Source organism: Aquarana catesbeiana, linkage group LG01, assembly GCF_042186555.1.
Source record: "Aquarana catesbeiana isolate 2022-GZ linkage group LG01, ASM4218655v1, whole genome shotgun sequence".
Taxonomy (NCBI): Eukaryota; Metazoa; Chordata; class Amphibia; order Anura; family Ranidae; genus Aquarana; species Aquarana catesbeiana.
Window position 1 is genome coordinate 17,482,680 of NC_133324.1, and position 20,238 is coordinate 17,502,917.

The window sequence follows — 20,238 nt, forward strand, 5'->3', positions numbered from 1 at the left end:
CGCAATCATAAAAAGAAATGGCAACAAGTAAACCAATGAACTGCCCCCCCCCCCCTGTTCAAATGTCTGCATCCCCTTAGTTTTTAATACAGTGTATTGCCCCCTTTAGTATCAATGACAGTGTGCGGTCTTTTGTAATAGTCTATGAGGCCCTCAATTCTTGCAGCTGCCCATTCATCTTGGCAAATTGCCTCCAGGTCATGCAAAGTCTTTGGTCGTATGACAAGGAGACAGAAATTACCCAACGCGTTTCAAAATAGACAGGTTTCTTCCTTCTTCAGAGGTAGATGGTTATCATGAGTAATTCTAACAAAATGAACACCATCAGATAACACATCAATAATAGGAATACAAACTAAGATACAGTGTATATTATTGACTAACCCACTCGGGCAGAGAACATCAAGTGCAAAAACGTATCATATAAAATCACAAGGAAAGAGTTTTGCAATTGCATGCTACCAGAAGTCCACCAGAACATTGTGCCAGAGCCCTAGTCTCTTTGCCCACTGGGGGACCCTCACTTGAGAATACGCCTAGTCTTCATCAAAAAAGACAGATATGCCAAATAAAGTAAATGAAAATAAAATGAACCAAAATATAAACTGGCAGTGGTAAGCAATATATAATATTTAGACAGCCTTGAATGGGTACTTATTGCTTATTGCTTTACATCAGTAGGTGGGACTGACCAGAGTGCCCAGGTGAACCATAAGGAGGCTGAAAGAAAAGGGGTGTAAGGAGGTGCGCTTCACTCAACTCTTAGATAAAATGTTGAATGCCTAAGGAGGAGGAGGGCCGTTAAATTGCAATCTGATAAATCCCCAAATGTAATCTTATAACTAGCAGGGATATACACAAAAAGCTTACTTTGCTGAGAAGATGGTGGAAAGTGAGGCGTTCAAACAAACATACATGAAGGTTGATCATATTGCATGAACCTCACGTTTGAGATCTCCCCAGAGTGGCTCGATGATATTAAGGTCAGGAGACTGAGATGCCCACTCCGGAACCTTCACCTTTTTTTCTCCTGTAACCACTGGAAGGTCACCTTGGCCTTGTGCTTGGGGTCATTAATCAAGCAAATGATTCCGGATGGCTGCACTTCCAAAAATCCTCTTTACTGAAGCTTCATTTGACAAGTGGTTAACATATGGAGCAGGGGACAAAGCAGTAGATGCGTTTTGCACAAATGTTAGTGCTTTGTCATTGGGCAGGGCCATGCAGTCAGGGAGGACAGGTGAGGCAGAGTCTCACCTTCCATGAACATAAAAAAAAAAAACGGGTAACAAGCTGAAATTAGGAGCACTCCCTTTAAGAAAGTGCTCCTAATCTCAGCTTGTTACATGTATAGAAGACACCTGGGAGCCATAATTGAAATGCGTTTTTTCTGGATATTTTTGTTGTTCTCTCCCTCACTGTTAAAATAAACCGACCATTAAAATTATAGACTGATCATTTCTTTGTCAGTGGGGCAAATGTACAAAATCAGCCGGGGGGATCCCTCACTGTATGTTCAATTTCAATGCCAAAATTTCACCATTTCTACCAGGCAGGGTGACTATGCAAACTTTTGAGCACAACTGTAAATGAACCCCCTAAATGTCATCCAGTTAGGGTCTACAGCTACTTGAACCCTAAATAATATGTAGCTTTAACATAAAACTTGATTGGCTTATAATGCCTGTAGGTCAGCGTCGAAAACCCAACTTCAGCCAAAGATTTATTTTTTAGAAGTGACAGGACATTTCTTTGTGGTCAGACACAAATTTCAAACCCTCCCTAACTCCAATACATAACTACAAAAAAAAAAAAATTGTTAAGAGCTGGGCTTGGGATAAGTACGTTGGAGACTAATGGTGGCCATACACGTTTCATTTTTAATGTCCAAACAGTGTGTAATTCGAATCGGCAAATAATCAAATAGCCATTAACTTCCCTTCCGATTGATTTAAACTTAATTCTGATCAGAATTGATCAAAGTGGATCAGCCAGGGAGGAAAATTATCAATCGTTTTGCATAGAACATGAGCACTGGGATACCTTGTTCATGAACACGATCATATTTTTCGATTGATCATGTTATGAGATTACATGGTGAAAATAGAGATGACTTGTAATCAAATCTTAAGTATCAATCTACTTCCCCATGTGTGGCATATTGATCAAATAAGTTGCCAACTATAGATCATTTATTCCTATATGGAGATGTTGGCCATTGATTATTGTTCAAAGCTTGTATGGGCCACACCATAAGATGGCATGAAGCAAGTAAAATCATTTTTAACCAGTTGTTTCTGCCTATAGGGATAAAGGCCAAAGTCAAGGCTAAAGGAAAAGCGTACATTCAAGGGAAAGAAGGTCAACCGGAATCTCAACATCTAGTAGACATACCGAACGGTGACATAGGACATCCAGAGAACAACAATGACATAGGACGTCCAGAGAACAACGGTGACATAGGACAACTAGAGAACAACGGTGACATGGGACAACCAAAAGACAACAGGAACCCTAATTGTGAAGGACCTGTTCCTCCTGGCATCATAGGCAATCCAAATGTTGAGCAAGACGCTCCAATGCAATGTGAGGTCTTCAATGAGGGACATCCAGAAGACCAAATGATCCCTAAGCCCAGGGATGGTCAACTAGCCGAAGCGGTCCCATGTAACAGTCATGTGGGAGCAGGACATTGCTTACTGACTATTGAGAAGGAGTTGGTGGTTGACAAGGGTCCAGTATCGAATGGTTAATGAAGATTGAGAGAGGTTTTTTTTTCAGGTCCGCTAAGTGGAAGCATTCCGAACCTTCCCCAGGAAATATATCTACTCTGCAGCTGTGCAGAGAGACACCAGGATGAGATGAACCTGGTGGAGTAGAGCAGAAACAGCAAGAGGAAACACTGTATGTATAATGAATTGTTAAATCATTCGGGATTATGTATGAACCCGTACCTATGTACAGATAATGTGGCTAGTATGGATATTGAAAGCACAATGCAATTCCAAATTTTTCTTGCATTAGCAGTAATGGTACAGCATGTTTCGGCAATGCCATGTGGTTATCATGAAGGGTTTAAGGTCCAATATCCCGAAAAAATATTGTATTGCGTTAACTGTATATGGTGAATACATGTAGTATTCAACATATGAATTTATTTTTATTTCACCTGTATTTATATTTTGCTCCATATTTATATGCTGGTCAAGCTGTCAAATAAAAGTGATATCATGGTTGTTTCATGGGCAAATTATCTCCCAAATTAAACAGGAGCTATAAGAAGAAATAAACTGCCAGGAGTCAAATAAACAAGGACATGACCTCAAACTAGCAGGAAGAATGTTCAAAAATGAACCATAAAGTATTATTTTACTGAAAGAGTAGTTGATACGTGGAACAGACCTACGGGTATGTGTAACGAGTCAGTAATCCATATGGGGTCCAATTATTAAAAAAACTGGAATAGTCATTCATCCAGTGAATCTGCATGTACATCTATTCTGTGCACACTGGCCAAAAAATTACCTCTAGCGTATTCTAGAATTGTTACATTGGTTCTCTTGCAACATTATGTATTTCTTGTACCCCAAAAAAACAAATTGGTTACATTTATTTTCAAATTCCCTCTAGAGTTCTCTAGAATTGTTACATAGTATCTCTTGTTACAAAGACCCATGCATTTCCTGTGCCCAAAAAATGAATTGGTTAAATGCATTTGCTAATTCCCTCTAGCGTTCCCTAGAATTGTTACATTGTATCTCTTGATACAAAGATCTATGTATTTCTTCTGCCCCAAAAAACAAATTGGTTACATGTATTTGCTACTTCCCTCTAGCGTTCTCTAGAATTGTTACATGGTATCTTTAGTTACAAAGACCTATGTATTTATTTTGCCCCTCTGCTTTATCTAGTGGTCATAATGCCCATAAGAGTTTTGGAGATAAAGTAGGTTCACTAGATGAATGGCTATGCATTTTCTTTTTTTTTTTTTTTTTTTTATAAATGTACCCCTCAGTGAATTCACACATCTTTGGGACAGGTATAGATCTATAATCAGAATTTATTTTATTTGGGGGGGAGCACACTAGATGTTTGTCATATGACCCCTCCCCCTTCCCTTTCCCCAAAACAGGATTGTGAAATTAATAAAAATATATAAGAGTGTAGTTTACCGCAACCCTTTTCATGGTCACTTTTGCTGGACAGCTTGGCCCGCTGGTGAATGTGGAGGAAATAAATGAATGGATTCATATGTTGGGAAAGCCATAAACCCCATATAGTTATCAAAACACGGTGCAGGTTGTGGAAGCCACCTTGCAAAGTGCTTTTCATTTTATTGTACACTATAACTCTAAATCCATAAGTACTATAAACCACCAAAAAAAGAAAAAGGAAAACAAAACTTTATCTGTGGAGAGTAAAGGTTAACGTGACATAATGTAAAATCCACACAGATTTAGTGTCATGTGACACTCGCAGAACACATGACCACAACCCAAGAGAGTGACGTGTCATCTCATTTATAACCTAGAGGCCGGTTGTGTGAGCAGATTCCTCACTGCTAGACTCTTGTACTGTTGGGTCTGTGCAGTTCAAGCTGAGCTCCAGGCACAAAAATTTAATCGAACTCCTTGCCTACCGGGAACTTTCACCCCCTCCCTGCCCAGGCCGATTTTCAGCTTTCAGCGCTCTCACACTTTGAATGACTATTGCGCGGTCATGCTACACTGTACACATATGACATTTTTTGTCATTTTTTTTTTCACACAGATAGAGCTTTCTTTTAGTGGCATTTAATCACCACTGGGTTTTTTATTTTTTGCTAAACAAAGAAAAAAAGACCAAAAAAAAAAAAAAAAGTTTCCTAGTTTGTTATAAAATTTTGCAAACATGTAATTTTTCTCCTTCACTGATGCACTGATAAGGCGGCACTGACGAGCACTGATAGGTGGCACTGACAAGCACTGATAGGTGGCACTAATGTGCACTGATAGGTGGCATTGACGAGCACTGATAGGTGGCACTAATGTGCACTGATAGGTGGCATTGACGAGCACTGATAGGTGGCACTAATGTGCACTGATAGGTGGCACTGACGAGCACTGATAGGTGACACTGACAAGCACTGATAGGTGGCACTAATGTGCACTGATAGGTGGCATTGACGAGCACTGATAGGTGGCACTAATGTGCACTGATAGGTGGCATTGACGAGCACTGATAGGTGGCACTAATGTGCACTGATAGGTGGCACTGACGAGCACTGATAGGTGACACTGACAAGCACTGATAGGTGGCACTAATGTGCACTGATAGGTGGCATTGACGAGCACTGATAGGTGGCACTAATGTGCACTGATAGGTGGCACTGACGAGCACTGATAGGTGACACTGATGGGCACTGATAGGCGGCACTGATGGGCACTGATAAGGCGGCACTGACGAGCACTGATAGGTGGCACTGACAAGCACTGATAGGTGGCACTAATGTGCACTGATAGGTGGCATTGACGAGCACTGATAGGTGGCACTAATGTGCACTGATAGGTGGCATTGACGAGCACTGATAGGTGGCACTAATGTGCACTGATAGGTGGCACTGACGAGCACTGATAGGTGACACTGACAAGCACTGATAGGTGGCACTAATGTGCACTGATAGGTGGCATTGACGAGCACTGATAGGTGGCACTAATGTGCACTGATAGGTGGCATTGACGAGCACTGATAGGTGGCACTAATGTGCACTGATAGGTGGCACTGACGAGCACTGATAGGTGACACTGACAAGCACTGATAGGTGGCACTAATGTGCACTGATAGGTGGCATTGACGAGCACTGATAGGTGGCACTAATGTGCACTGATAGGTGGCACTGACGAGCACTGATAGGTGACACTGATGGGCACTGATAGGCGGCACTGATGGGCACTGATAGGCGGCACTGATGGGCACTGATAGACGGCACTGATGGGCACTGATAGGTGGCACTGGTAGGCAGCACCCCACCCACTACAGAAACCTACAGGAGGGGGTGGAGACAAGACCAGCCCCCCCTGCACAAGGAGAGAGAGCAGCAGTGATCGGTCTTTATTACAGGAAGTCCCACACTGGATTACTGCACAGATCTGGAAGACATACACAAATCTCACCGAGATTCAAGAAAAAGACACACAATGAATGGATTTAGATGATCTTTCCTTATCCTGGAGTTCAGCTTTATGACTTCTAGACTAGAGTCTGCATTCTGGTGACTAGGGCAGAGGAGACTGAGGAAATTCTTCCTACTGCCTGCAGCAGACTAATGCCATCATTATTATTATAATACAGGATTTATATAGCGCCAGCAGTTTGCGCACCACTTTACAACATGAGGGTTGACAGTACAGTGACTATACAATTCAATACAGGAATCAGAGGGCCCTGCTCATTAGAGCTTACAATCTAAGAGGGATCACTAATAATATATTAGAAAATTATATAAAGTATGTGTGTATGTATGTATGTGTATATATATATATATATTACACAAAGCCAACAGCCAATCAGATGCTGTTTTGGCAATGCCGACATGCTGAGTGTCCATAATAAGCCGGGTAATCTGTATACTTTGTGGGGTTCATACATTTCCTTCCTCCTGTTTCCTATGTGAGTTTGAGGAGTACATTTCGGTCATATTCTGTAATTGAGTCCAGGAATATACTGTATGTTGAAGAAAGGGATCCCCATTTTAAGTTCCCTGTAAGAGATTTTATTTACTAGACCTCTAATTTCATGTCACCTTTATTTAAATGAGAATTCCAGTCGGGTTATGAACCACTAAAACTTTTATATCCAAATGTGGAATGTGAGCGGCAGATTTATCCCCAGCTGGAAGTCAGAGCAGAACGTCAGCCGAGGATCTCTTTTTAGTTTTGGGTAGAGAATGGAACGGTTAGAACCTCCTGTTATGGTAAAAAAAACCAATGAATCCTGTTCTGGTTAATAATGATTAAATGACATTAGTGCTTATATGCTAACATCTGGAGTTCTCATTTAAATCTATGACAAGGTGACTTTTTTTAATACGTGACCTGTTAAAAAAACATCCTAACGTTTGTTGAGAAGAATGAGAGATGATGAGGTTGTGTGTTGTGAGCTGTAACATTCTCAGGTGTAGATAATGTGCTGGGTGAGGACTTGTGATATCAGATGTGTATGGAAGAAGAGGTTCTGTGTGCGTCCAGGAGAGGTCTGCCCACCCGCTGTACATACCCCCTCATCTCCTGGAAGGGTGTGTGTCCCAATGTTCAGTTCAGGGGTTAAATGCCATGTATAGGTCCAGAGCAGCACAGAGCGTTTCAGGAGTTTGTATTGTCCAGCAGGGGGCGTCCTATCCATCTATGATTGTAGAAATACATGGGTGGTGGTACTCTCCGGGCTTTGTGGTTATAAGCGCGAGGGCGCCATTCACCTGATCAGACCTATACCCAATCATGTGTAGGTATCTGATGGATCCGGACACCTTGTGATTACAATGTATCTTTTGTGTCTTTTTTTTTTAATATATAATATATTCAACTTATTGTAAAATGTATCTTTATGTGAAATGTACTGTGATATTGTATCCGGATTCATTGATAATAATAACTGTATTGATTTTGATCATGTAAAGCTTTGATAACCTAAAATGACAGAATATTCTCCAATGTTACTAACAAATGAAGTGCAGTCTGTAGCACTGATGTATTGTACCTCTAATATACAATCTGTTACAATAAATATTGGATATTTCTAACCACATGCTGTATGTTGTGATGTTAAATTAAAGTTCTTTCAAGTAGATTTAAAGAAGAATTCCAGGCATATCTATATAACTATCTCTCTCTATCCATCACTCACTCTCTCTCTCTCTCTCTCTCTCTCTCTCTCTCTCTCTCTCTCTCTCTCTCTCTCTCTCTCTCTCTCTCTCTCTCTCTCTCTCTCTCTCTCTCTCTCTCTGTATTTGTGTGTATATATATATATATATATACACACACACATACACTATATTACCAAAAGGGACACCTGCCTTTACACACACTTGAACTTTAATGGCATCCCAGTCTTAGTCCGTAGGGTTCCATATTGAGTTGGCCCGCCCTTTGCAGCTAAAACAGCTTCAACTCTTCTGGGAAGGCCGTCCACAAGGTTTAGGAGTGTGTCTATGGGAATGTTTGACCATTCTTCCAGATGGGCATTTGTGAGGTCAGGCACTGATGTTGGATGAGAAGGCCTGGCTCGCAGTCTCCACTAATTCATCCCAAAGGTGTTCTATCGGGTTGAGGTCAGGACTCTGTGCAGGCCAGTCAAGTTTTTCCACCCCAAACTCGCTCATCCATGTCTTTATGGACCTTGCTTTGTGCACTGGTGCACAGTCATGTTGGAACAGGAAGGGGCTGTCCCCCAAACTGTTCCCACAAAGTTGGGAGCATGAAATTGTCCAAAATGTCTTGGGATGCTGATGCCTTAAGAGTTCCCTTCACTGGAACTAAGAGACCAAGCCCAACCCCTGAAAAACAACCCCACACCATAATCCCCCCTCCACCAAATGATTTAGACCAGTGCACAACGCAAGGTCCATAAAGACATGGATGAGTGAGTTCGGGGTGGAGGAACTTGACTGGCCTGCACAGAGTCCTGACCTCAACCTGAGAGAAAACCTGTGGGATGAATTAGAGCAGAGACTGTGTGCCAGGCCTTCTCGTCCAACATCAGTGCCTGACCTCACAAATGTTCTTCTGGAAGAATGGTCACACATTCCCATAGACACACTCCTAAACCTTGTGGACGGCCTTCCCAGAAGAGTTGAAGCTGTTATAGCTGCAAAGGGTGGGCCAACTCAATATTGAACCCTACGGGCTAAGACTGGGATGTCATTACAGTTCATGTGTGTGTCAAGGCAGGTGTCCCAATACTTTTGACAACAGTGTACACAAAAAGAACATAATGAGAAAGGATTCCAAAAGAAGTATTCTTCAGAAAGGATTCATAAGTAAGCGGGACCAACAATTTTTTATTAATTATCCATACAAAAATTAGAAACAACATTAATATGTGGTGTAGTTTAGTAACCCTCCTCCAAAAACATTTAGTTTAAAATGAAGACAACAAAGGGTCTTAAAGAGAGACAGCGGTGTCTATCACAATCAGCCACACATGTCTTAACACTCCATAAACGCAGCTTGACAAGGAATTTGGGACTCTGATCCGGGCATTGATTGGTTAGGGGGTTAATTGATTATTGTAACACACACTCCGAAGAGTGATTCAAGGTATAGCCTGAAAAAATCTTGCAGACAAGATTTTTGGTCGCTTTAGAAAGAGAATTGTCCAAGTATAAGCGGAATGGTCCTGCTAGATCTTCACTCGAGCATAATCCATTGGCTTAAGCTATCATATACAGCAGAGTTCATCTATCAGCCATAGGGGTCAACAGAAGAGTGACTTAATAAGTATGGAACGTGGTGAGTTAGATAGGGAATGGCACAGGTCAAGGAAACCAAAACGGGTGATAGTAGCAGTAAATTCACTTTACCCTCGTTCACATTGTTTGGGAACTAATGCAGCTCACCGTTTTGACGTCTTGACCCGGCAGTCCTTTATCCCTTTGTATAAACTTCACCAAGACGATCCTAATGCTTCAGAGAGAGACCATAAGCAGGTTATCAAGCGAGTAGTATATTTCTTCAAGGAATTCCGCTGGCTGGTTAACCTTGGTAGGTGTCTTTAGAAGTTTTCCATGCAGCAATGGCGTCCCTGGGGGGGGGGGGGGGAGGGGGCCCTGACCCCCCCCCAACATTATGCTGTGCCCCACCATGTGCCCCCCCAATAAAAAAAAATGTATTTATTTATTTTTTTTTTACAAAAAATCAATGTCTAAGAGGGAGAGCGTCCCCAGTCAGCTCCTGCGGGTGATTCCTCCCCCCTCCGTCTGCTCGCTGACACTGCATAATGTGAGCGCTCACACAACCACAGCCGCCCGATCTGCTCCTTCTCCTGCATCCTCATTGGCAGGGAGAAGAGCGAGTTGCAGGAAGGACTCCACCAGGGCTCTCAGTTACTGAAAAAACAGACTGATTTCTCCCATCCTTAGGACGGGAGAACAAGCCTGTAAATTCCAAGAGATGCCAGACCAGCGCTGTCAATAGCAGGGGCAGGACAGCAAGAGGAGGCTGGGGAACCCCACAGTGGCAGAACACCAGGGCCCGGTGGCAAGACAACCTTTGCAACCCTGATAGTTCTCCCACTGCTTTGGACCCTTATATTTTCTTGGTATGCTGGTGACATATATCTCTTGTTTTCTGCCACCCTGGGGGGGGGCCCCAATACAGTAGGAAGGGAGCTCACTGCAGAACATGTGAAAGGGCCCGATGTGGGGTTGTAGTAAAGGGCCCCAGGAGATATATATATATGTATATATATAATTGCATTTTATAGTTGCCCCCCTAATTTTGTCCCTGTCCCCCCAGGTGCCCCCCCTAAAGCTGGAGACACGACTGCCATGCAGAGTCCGTTTGTTTAGCCAATTCACGTCAGCCCAGTTAGATCAACTATTAGTTGTAGGCTGGGTATGTCAGCCAAGCAGAGCGGAGCTACAGGTGGATGGATGAAGTTTCACCGTGGAGCCATCATATAGGCAGATAGACTGGTGCTCATGTTGCAGGAAACACAAGTTTGTCTTGCTTACATGTTTCGCTTGTACACCAAGCTTCCTCAGAGCATGCGCATTTGCAACAAGAGTGTCCTTAAGTAATCAGGAATTTAATTGGGTAACTTGGAATCAAGGTAGGAAAACATAGTGTACACAGCTACACAATATCTGGCGGCTGCCCCACCTCTCCACCTCATCCATTCAGAGAATGCTTTGTTGCTTTATATTCATTTAGGAAATGCAAAGCATTCTCTGAATGTGTGAATGGCACCCCCTTGTGTTCAGTAAGCAGAAGTGCAATCGCTCGGCACAGGACACAGAAACAAGTGGAGAATAATGTAGTAGCGGTGTCTATACAATGATTTCCAGCTTCCAGGGGGATTGGCCTGGCATGGCAAACACGTGCCTACTTACAGTGGTCCAAGCTGGAACAATGTATCTATGTATAGAATACCCGTGCCTGGAATTCTTCTTTAAACCTTGATGATGACATTGAGTTTCCTATAGCATTGTGTGTCGTAAACAGTCGCCATTTATTTAAATAATCTTTTTTATACTTTTTAACATCCTTTGTTATACCTCAGTTTTGCCGATCTCTTGCAGCCTCTTTTGTAGCAACTTCCTGAGAGGCAGGGTGGTGACGTCATGATCTCCACCTCGTCCAATCATAGAACACCTTGTAGTCATTGAGAAAATGCAAAGTAACCTCTGAATGGTGCCTGTGCCAAGCAAGTGACCTCCTGTGTTCACTATGCAACGGAGCAGCCGCTCGGCACAGGACCCAGAAGCTAGTAGCAGAGGTCACAGGAATAGCAGTGCTTAGTTAAAAAAAATCCAATATTACTAGGTGTTTTGTTTCATTTTGGCTGCTTTGTGGTAAAGCAAGGAAATGCAAAACCAGTAGTGTATTAATGTGTATTTACTAAACAAGAATGCTGCATATACAAACCACTTACAATTGTGGTAAAACAATACAAGATATACAGAGTAATACAAATATGCATACAACACATGCACACGCTACCTAACCATCCTAGCCAAGGTGCATTGACATTGCTCTGTATGTTATAGGGGTATACTAAAAAGTCACTAAGCCCGCTGGGTTGGCCAAAAACAAAAACTAGTGTGTGCGAAACTTTAGTAAATCAAGCTCAATGTCATTAACTGAAAAGAAAACAGCTGTGTAGGAGGCCTAAAACTGGGTGAGGAACAGCCAAACTCTGCTACTAAGATGAGGTTGTGGAAGTCAGTTTCATGTCACAGGTCATACACCATGGTGAAGGATGAGAAAGAGTTAACATGACTAAAACTTTAAAAATAGCTGACAGAGGAATATTTTTATTTTAGGGTCTTGTTTGTCATGATGACCATGGGATAGATAAGGTCTGGTAAGAACGGGTTTTGAAATTATGTCTTCAGACAAAGTCAGAACGTCAGCATTAAATAGTTTAAATTATGTTTTTAGATAATATCAACCATCAGCTAAAATATTAGTTTAGACTGTGTCTGAGATGCTATATGTTTATATAGGAATTATGCCTCATGTGATGAACTCTGTCCTCCCTTCCTCCCTCCTTTTCTTTGTGCAATATTCTTTGTCCATAATTTGTATAAAGGTACGACCCTTACCATAAAAATCAAGCATTCATTGAACGACTCTCTTCTGTGCATTGGATGCTTCCGGAGCTCTGAAAGAATTCTCACTGATTGTCCAGGTCTAAGCAGATTTAACCCCTTACACATGGCAAGACTGATCACAGCAACAAGACACAACGTAGTTATACTGATTCCAACATTATCTTTATTGAAATGATTGGACTGTCTTTTTTCCCTCTTATTCTCTATTTCTCACTTTTTACATTTCATTTCCTCTTTTGCAATATATATATATATATATATATATATATATATATATATTTTTTTTTTTTACATGGCCTCCATTGCGGAGATTCATTTCACTTCCTTTGTGGTCACAGGCACAGGAAATAAAAAAGATATCTCCCCAGCAGAGACAGTGACGGGAGATAAAACTTAACAGAGGTCCTAACCCTTCCCTACACTAAACAAACATAAAAAAAAAATGCTGTCAGTTTTGTATTGTCCCTTAGGGCTATCTTAATGCATGTGCACCCCTGGGCAGTGCCCGTAGCCCCAGGTGCATGTGAGCCCCATGATAGCGTTGCATCATACTTGCCAACTGTCACGGATTTGCTGGGACAGTCACGCTTTTTTACTAAGCTGTCCCAGGATGGCAGCGTCCCAGAATATGGGATGCAGATACAGCAGTAGCAGGTCCGGCCACACCTGGAGTATGCTGTCCGGTTCTGGGCACCAGTCCTCAGGAAGGATGTACTGGAAATGGAGCGAGTACAAAGAAGGGTAACAAAGCTAATAAAGGGTCTGGAGGATCTTAGTTATGAGGAAAGGTTGCGAGCTCTGAACTTATTCTCTCTGGAGAAGAGAAGCTTAAGAGGGGATATTATTTCAATTTACAAATACTGTACTGGTGACCCCACAATCGGGATAAAACTTTTTCGCGGAAGGGAGTTTAACAAGACACGTGGTCACTCATTAAAATTAGAAGAAAAGAGGTTTAACCTTAAACTACGTAGAGGGTTCTTTACTGTAAGAGCAGCAAGGATGTGGAATTCCCTTCCACAGGCGGTGGTCTCAGCGGGGAGCATCGATATAAAAAACTATTAGATAAGCACCTGAATAACTACAACATACAGGGATATACAATGTAATACTGATATATAATCACACACATGGGTTGGACTTGACGGTCTTTTTTCAACCTCACCTACTATGTAACTATGTCACAGTGTTAAATCTAGAATCAGAATGACATGTCTCTCCTTCCCCCTGCTGTTTTCGGTGCTCTTCCAGGGCTTTGCAGAGGTTAAGAAAAGTCCCTGAGGCAGAGCATCTTACTACTACTGCTGCTACTGCTAAGTATTCTTAAGAATAGGTGCATAAATTGGGGTAGGCTGGTAGGGGCCCCAGTGCATTACTTTGATCAGAGGCCCATGATGCTATAAAGACAGCCCTGTTGTCACTAGTACAGAAGGTAAAGCAAATCTTCTAATGGTGGGACCCGCTTAGATTACATCAAGAAAAGGCACTTCCCCCTAATTTTGTTGAGATTTATTCTCACTTCTTGTTGTGTCTCCAGGACAGGAAGTGAATGGGAAATCTCTCCAACGGACTCAGACAGCAAAAAACTGACAGAGTTTTCCCTAATCTATCTAATACTAAACAGAAAGGTCTATACATACATTTTAATATGTTCTCTTTCTTTTTCTTACAATAAAATCTCTCTTCATTTGTTGGATAATGTCCTCAGCATCTTTAATCTTCAAGCGTTTACTTTCTTCTATCAAAGGTTTCTCATCTATGCTGCATGCCGCCAGGTTCTTTAAAAGTTGCCCTTTTGGGACCTCCATGCAAAGATCATTAGGGAGATGGAACGCAAAAATTAGATGATTCCAAATACTCCATACCTCATATTTTTCTTCTTTGATATGACTGCAATAGCCATTGTCAATGAAACGAACACATTGGATGGGGCATTTCCTCCAGGCAATACCTTGATCAGAAATCTTCACTCTCAAAACACTGGAGGTGGATTCGGGTCTCCAGTACAATATTCCATCCTTCCTGTAGACAAAGGGAAGGGGTTCAGAAGGGTTCAGAAGGGGTTCAGAGCTATCTCTTACTGTGGGCACCATCGGGAAGTTCTTGAACTGGTCACTCCAGTCAGGGCTGTGCACTAATATATAATGAGCCATCTCCTTCTTGTACAAGTCAGTACCCAGAATCCTCAGCTGTGGTTCTTCACCCCCACAATGCTGAGCCTGGTACAAATCCAGAAGAGAAAACAAAGGGAAGGAAAACTTGAAGTTACCATAACGGGAGGAAGATGCATTAAAAGCGGGAGAATTGGCAAATTGTGCTTTAATTCTTCCTTCGTATCTTCTGGCCATCTCTTGTAAGATCACTCTACTTACGATTCCATATGAATTTTCACGTGCTGCTTCAACGTTTTCTGAATCAATACTTGCACTCCAGAATGAGAGATCTCTAAATCCAGGTCTTAAGGTGGGCTTTACTATCCTGAAGCCCCCTTCATTATAAATTGCCTCCATAGAGGCCCTGTCGGTGACGTGCTGTAGGTAAGAGACTGGAAACTCCTGTTGGATGAGTTGGAAATCATGTAATTCCATATTATCAAAGGTTTTTAACATTTTATTCCCACTGACATTAAGTTGTCTGAAATTTCTGTTCAAGATGGTGTAAGCACCTTCTAAAGACAAAAGTTCTCCCTGTACACAGTGGGCTTTACTTCCTCTGGAGCTGGTAAAGCTCTGAAGCTCCATGTTCCCGAGGTCTCCTGAAGCCCATGACTCTGCCATAGTTGATGCTCTTCTCTGGTGTGGGTTCTGAACCTTTTCTCTCTTCGATCTGACCAGGTATCAGAGTTACGTGTAGTTTGTCAGGTTATCTAAAGATATGCCAACCACACCCACAACAACATCACAATATAGAAACACAAATCATAGTAAAGTTAAATATTCTTTACAATATGAGTGAAGTGATATATGAGAGTCATCTACTTAAATTCTAGTTTTCACATTTTTTCAATAAAAGCATATTTCATTCAACCCTTGTACCAGGAAACACTTCAAAGGAAGAACCAGTAAATGTAACTTAATGTGGTTGTACACCCTGTACAACCACTTTTACCTACAGGTAAACCTATATTAAGGCTTACCTGTAGGTGCTGGAAATATCGAAAGATCGGAATATAGGAGATATTTACTAAAAAGACGAGCGCCGATGACTAGAATCATGTCGTTTCGATTAGGGGTCATGCTGTGACTGGCGGCTCCCGTGCGCATGCGCGGGAGTGACGTCACACGACTCCGGCCAGTCACAGAGCCGGAGTTCGCAGCCCCAGAAGGAAGAGGGGTGAAGATGGAAGCTCCCTGTTAATGGGGACAACGGCGACAGCGCAGGCTTCTGTGTCAGGTAAGTGACACATTATGGGCTACTATGCGATGCATAGTAGCCCATTATGTTTTACCTTTGCAGGGAAATAAAGAGGAAGTAAAACTCACCAGAGTTTACTTCCTCTTTAAAGTAGTTGTAAACTCTATCGAAAAAAAAACAAAAACCTGCAAGACAAAGGCATAATGAGCTACAGTAGTATGCATAGCATACTAGCTCATTATGAATTACTTACCTGAGATCGAAGCCCCCGCAGCGGTCCTTGTTCACTACTACGGCGGCCGACATCTCCCCGGGGACTTACTTCCGGGTATCGCGTCTCCGGCGCTGTGATTGGCCGGAGCCGCGATGACGTCACTCCCGTGCATGCGCGCGGGAGCCGCCGGGAATGGCACAGGCTAACTGAAGCAACGGCATGTATGTGCCATTGCTTCAGTTTGCGTAAGTGCGCACGTGCCGATGACGTTGGCACATGCAAATACAGGGGATATCTCCTAAACCGTGCAGGTTTAGGAGATATCCAGTGTAGCTACAGGTAAGCCTAATTATAGGCTTGCTTGTAGTTTAAAGTGATTGTAAAGGGTTTACAATCACTTTAATGATGACCTTATCTCCAGACCTTATCTATGTTAACCTTCCCAATCAATAGTGCACTCCTTGTAGAAGTATGATTCATCAGATGACTAATAAAAGATATGGAGTATCAGCCCCAACGGTGGCCTATGGTAGTAGACGAGTCCACCAAAGAGACGGAAGTGAACCATTTGTCCTTCAAGGGTATTTTTTTTACGCTCTTTTTTTTATTACCAGTACAGTTCAACATAAACTCCCACAAAATGTGAGCTAGTTTTAACTGTGTATAATGATGGCTTACATGTTGTCAGCTTCCTGTATGGCTATCTCTCTCTATCACACTCTCACACTCACATTTAGCCTGTAAAAGCACTTCTATGTAACCCAATGGGGGTTATTTACTAAAGGCAAATCCACTTTGCACTACAAGTGCACTTGGAACTGCAATTGCTGTAGATCTGAGGGGGGCATGCAAGGAAAATAAAAATCAGCATTTTTGCTTGCACATGATTGGATGATAAAATCAGCAGAGCTTCCCCTCATTTCAGAGCTTCCCCCCAGATCTACAGCAATCCACAGTGACTGCACTTACAAGTGCACTTGCAGTGCACTTGTAGTGCAGAGTGGATTTGCCTTTAGTAAATCAACCCCAATGTCTCCATGCACACATAGGCATTTACGGGCATATTGAAAGAAGACTATTTACGGGCTGAAAAAAAAGCACCAAAAACACGTTCAGGAGAGGAGCTGAGGAGCAGAAAAAAATGATAGACTCTCCTAAATGCTATTTTTTTCAGCCGGCAGGTGAATGGGGGAATCCCCGCCATCGGGACATTATATTCTGAGAGCGGCTTCCACTGCTGTTAGAATAAATTGGGGGCTGTAGCATTTCTAACATTTTAGTTTTCTCGAATTTCGCCCATCAAAGGAAAGACAATCTGTTTCCTTTTAAGGAACGAAAAATACCTCTTAGATTTGTGAGGTGGTTCCTCGGGGTCCTCCCAGGCGATTGCAGTCTTGACTGCCTGGATGAAAGGATGCACCAGAGCATAACTAAACCCAGAAGGATCTGATTCTTCTGAAGAGTCCTTCGAGGGAACTTCAGGTAACGAATCCTTAGCCGGTCGGCTTGACGGAAGAAGTGGAGTGCTCACTGCTGATGGACTGTTGATGGACCTGGAACTAGGGCCACTAACTCTGAAAAGGAGTCCTTCATTGTCCGCTTAAGCAGATCAACAACCTGCTGACTCTCCAGCTCACGGTTGGCCGTATAGTCCCTGAAACAATCCTTACAGACCAGCTTGTCCAGTAGTGGTGTAGCCCCACATGCCCAGCATTTCTTCCTTGCATAAGTTGGAGGAGAGGGAGACCGATATCGTCTTCTGGATCTTGACCTCTAGTTGACCTATGGCGTAAAGAACGGGACCTGCGGTCTGGGCTGTCATCATCACGGTGTCTTGAGGATTTTCTGGACATATATATATATAATATATATACAGCCCTCCAAAACTCCACTCGCCTGCTCGCATTTTGCGAGTGGATTTTGAGGGATGGCGAGAAAGGGCTGCCCGGGAGCAGGGGGGGGGGGGGGGGCGAGCACCGCCGGAGGCAGATTGAACCCGAGAAAAGGCTGGACACAGGCTGCATGGTGGACACAGATAGGCTGCATGGTGGACACAGGTAGGCAACATGATGGACACAGGTAGGCAACATGATGGACACAGATAGGCTGCATGTTGGACATGGGCAGGCTGCATTGGTGGACAGGGGCAGGCTGCATTAGTGGACACAGGCAGGCTGCATTGGTGGACACAGGTGAAGCAGCATTGGTGGGCACAGGTGAGGCATCATTGATGAGCACATGTGAGGCTGCATTGATGGGCACTGATAAAGTTGTTGTTTATATTTATTTTTAGAACTTAATTCTGCATAAAACATTTAAGTGTCATTTCATGAGATAATTTATGAGGGCATGTTTAGGGGTGGAATTAGGGGCGGGGCGGGGTAGTGGTTGGGTGGGGCAACTGGTGGTGATTAACCCTTGAGGCCTGGCTAGTAGCCCTATATATATATATATATATATATATATATATATATATATACAGACCCAGTATATATATATAGTCTTCATTCCCCTTTTTTTTTTTAGCCTTGCACCTACCACAGAGCAGTGTCAGGTAAAACCTGCAGGGCACGGCTGAGCAGAATCAACAGCCATAGCCCTTAAGATTCTGACCTTTTATATGCCAGAGGTGGGTGGGTTGATCCCAGAGCCCACCCCCCTCAATCGATTCCAGCAAGATGGCAAAAACTGTCTGTGAGGTTGTTTACATTCATGCCTGGTACCTATCATAGAGTTCTTATTACAAATAGATTCTTCCTGTTGATATATAGATACATATATACACTGTTCTTCTTAGACATATATACATTCTTCCTATTACTGCTTTGGTTGTATGTAATGTCATCACTCTATCATATATAAAGTTACACTAATCACCTGCTGGTATGTCTGCATATATTTACTTATAGAATTATATGCTGGGTGTATTAGTACTACTGCTGTCAGTTATTTGGGGTGAGTTACTAGTTATTGTCCTAGAAAGGAATCATCTCTACATACGCTGGAACCCCGGCCAAAATTTAAAAAAAAAAAGGCGTGGGGTCCCCCCAAAAATCCATACCAGACCCTTATCTGAGCACGCAACCTGGCAGGCCACAGGAAAAGAGGGGGGGACGAGAGAGCGCCCCCCCTCCTGAACCGTACCAGGCCACATGCCCTCAACATTGGGAGGGTGCTTTGGGGTAGCCAACCAAAACACCTTGTCCCCATGTTGATGAGGCCAATGCCTCATCCCCACAACCTTGGGCGGTGGTTGTGGGGGTCTGCGGGTGGGGGGCTTATCGGAATCTGGAAGCCCCCTTTAACAAGGGGACCCCCAGATCCTGGCCCTGGCATGTGTCCTGGTACGGTTCAGGAGGGGGGGCACTCTCTCATCCCCCCTCTTTTCCTGCGGCCTGCCAGGTTGTGTGCTCGGATAAGGGTCTGGTATGGATTTTTGGGGGGACCCCACGCCGTTTTTTTTTTTTTATTTTGGCGCGGGGTTCCCCTTAAAATCCATACCAGACCTGAAGGGTCTGGTATGGAATTTAGGTGGACCCCCCATGTCATTTTTTTTTTTTAATTTTGGCTGGGGTTCCCTTTAATATCCATACCAGACCTGAAGGGCCTGGTATGGAATTTAGGGGGACCCCCCACGTCATTTTTTTTTTTTTTTTTTGGTTCGGGGTTCCCCTGTGGGAAATTTCCATGCCGTTTTTATCAATGAACTTCTATGTGTATTGTCGGACCGGCAATGCATTAATAGCCGCGAGTAGTTTTAAATGACTTTTTTTCCTTTGAAATGTCATTTTGCTGTCAGACTGTGCTAAACACGGGAAACATGCGCCCCTTTACAGGCATACTATAGACACCCCCCAGGTACGAAATTTAAAGGGATATTACACTTTTATTGTTTCACTTTAAGCATTATTAAAATCACTGCTCCCGAAAAAACGTCCGTTTTAAAAAAAAAATTTTGCATTGATCCATGTCCCCTGGGGCAGGACCCAGGTCCCCAAACACTTTTTATGACAATAACTTGCATATAAGTCTTTAAAATTAGCACTTTTGATTATTCATGTTCGTGTCCCATAGACTTTAACGGTGTTCGCACAAACTTTTTTCCTGTTCGCATGTTCTGGTGCGAACCGAACAGGGGGGTGTTCGGCTCATCCCTATTAGAGACTGAGTAACCCCCACCTTTTTAGTGAGGTGGGAGGGAAATTGTTCATTAAAAGCCCGCGTTTTCCTGTGGAACTATAAGACAAAAACAAACTTTTAAGCCAGCCTTTATGGGAAAAGGTGGGGGCTGATTTGAGTAGTAAAAAGCTAGTAACGAGGGCATTCAGACAGATTCTGCAGACACTCACTCCAGCAGACA

General features: G+C 42.9%; 1 protein-coding gene across 5 annotated transcripts in view; it reads left to right on the forward strand.

Annotated features, from left to right (window-relative positions):
- The window catches only part of LOC141130158 (uncharacterized), a 71,809-nt gene extending 64,029 nt beyond the window's left edge, over window positions 1–7,780 (forward strand). For 3 of the 5 annotated variants that reach the window (XM_073618110.1, XM_073618116.1, XM_073618114.1), the window contains exon 9: window positions 2,308–7,780. In XM_073618110.1, coding sequence (XP_073474211.1) covers window positions 2,308–2,753 — 446 coding nt within the window. In that variant the 3' untranslated portion in view covers window positions 2,754–7,780. The remainder of the gene's footprint in view (window positions 1–2,307) is intronic. The other 2 variants (XR_012242023.1, XR_012242017.1) reach the window with 2 other exon arrangements.
- The last annotated feature ends 12,458 nt before the right edge of the window (window positions 7,781–20,238 follow it).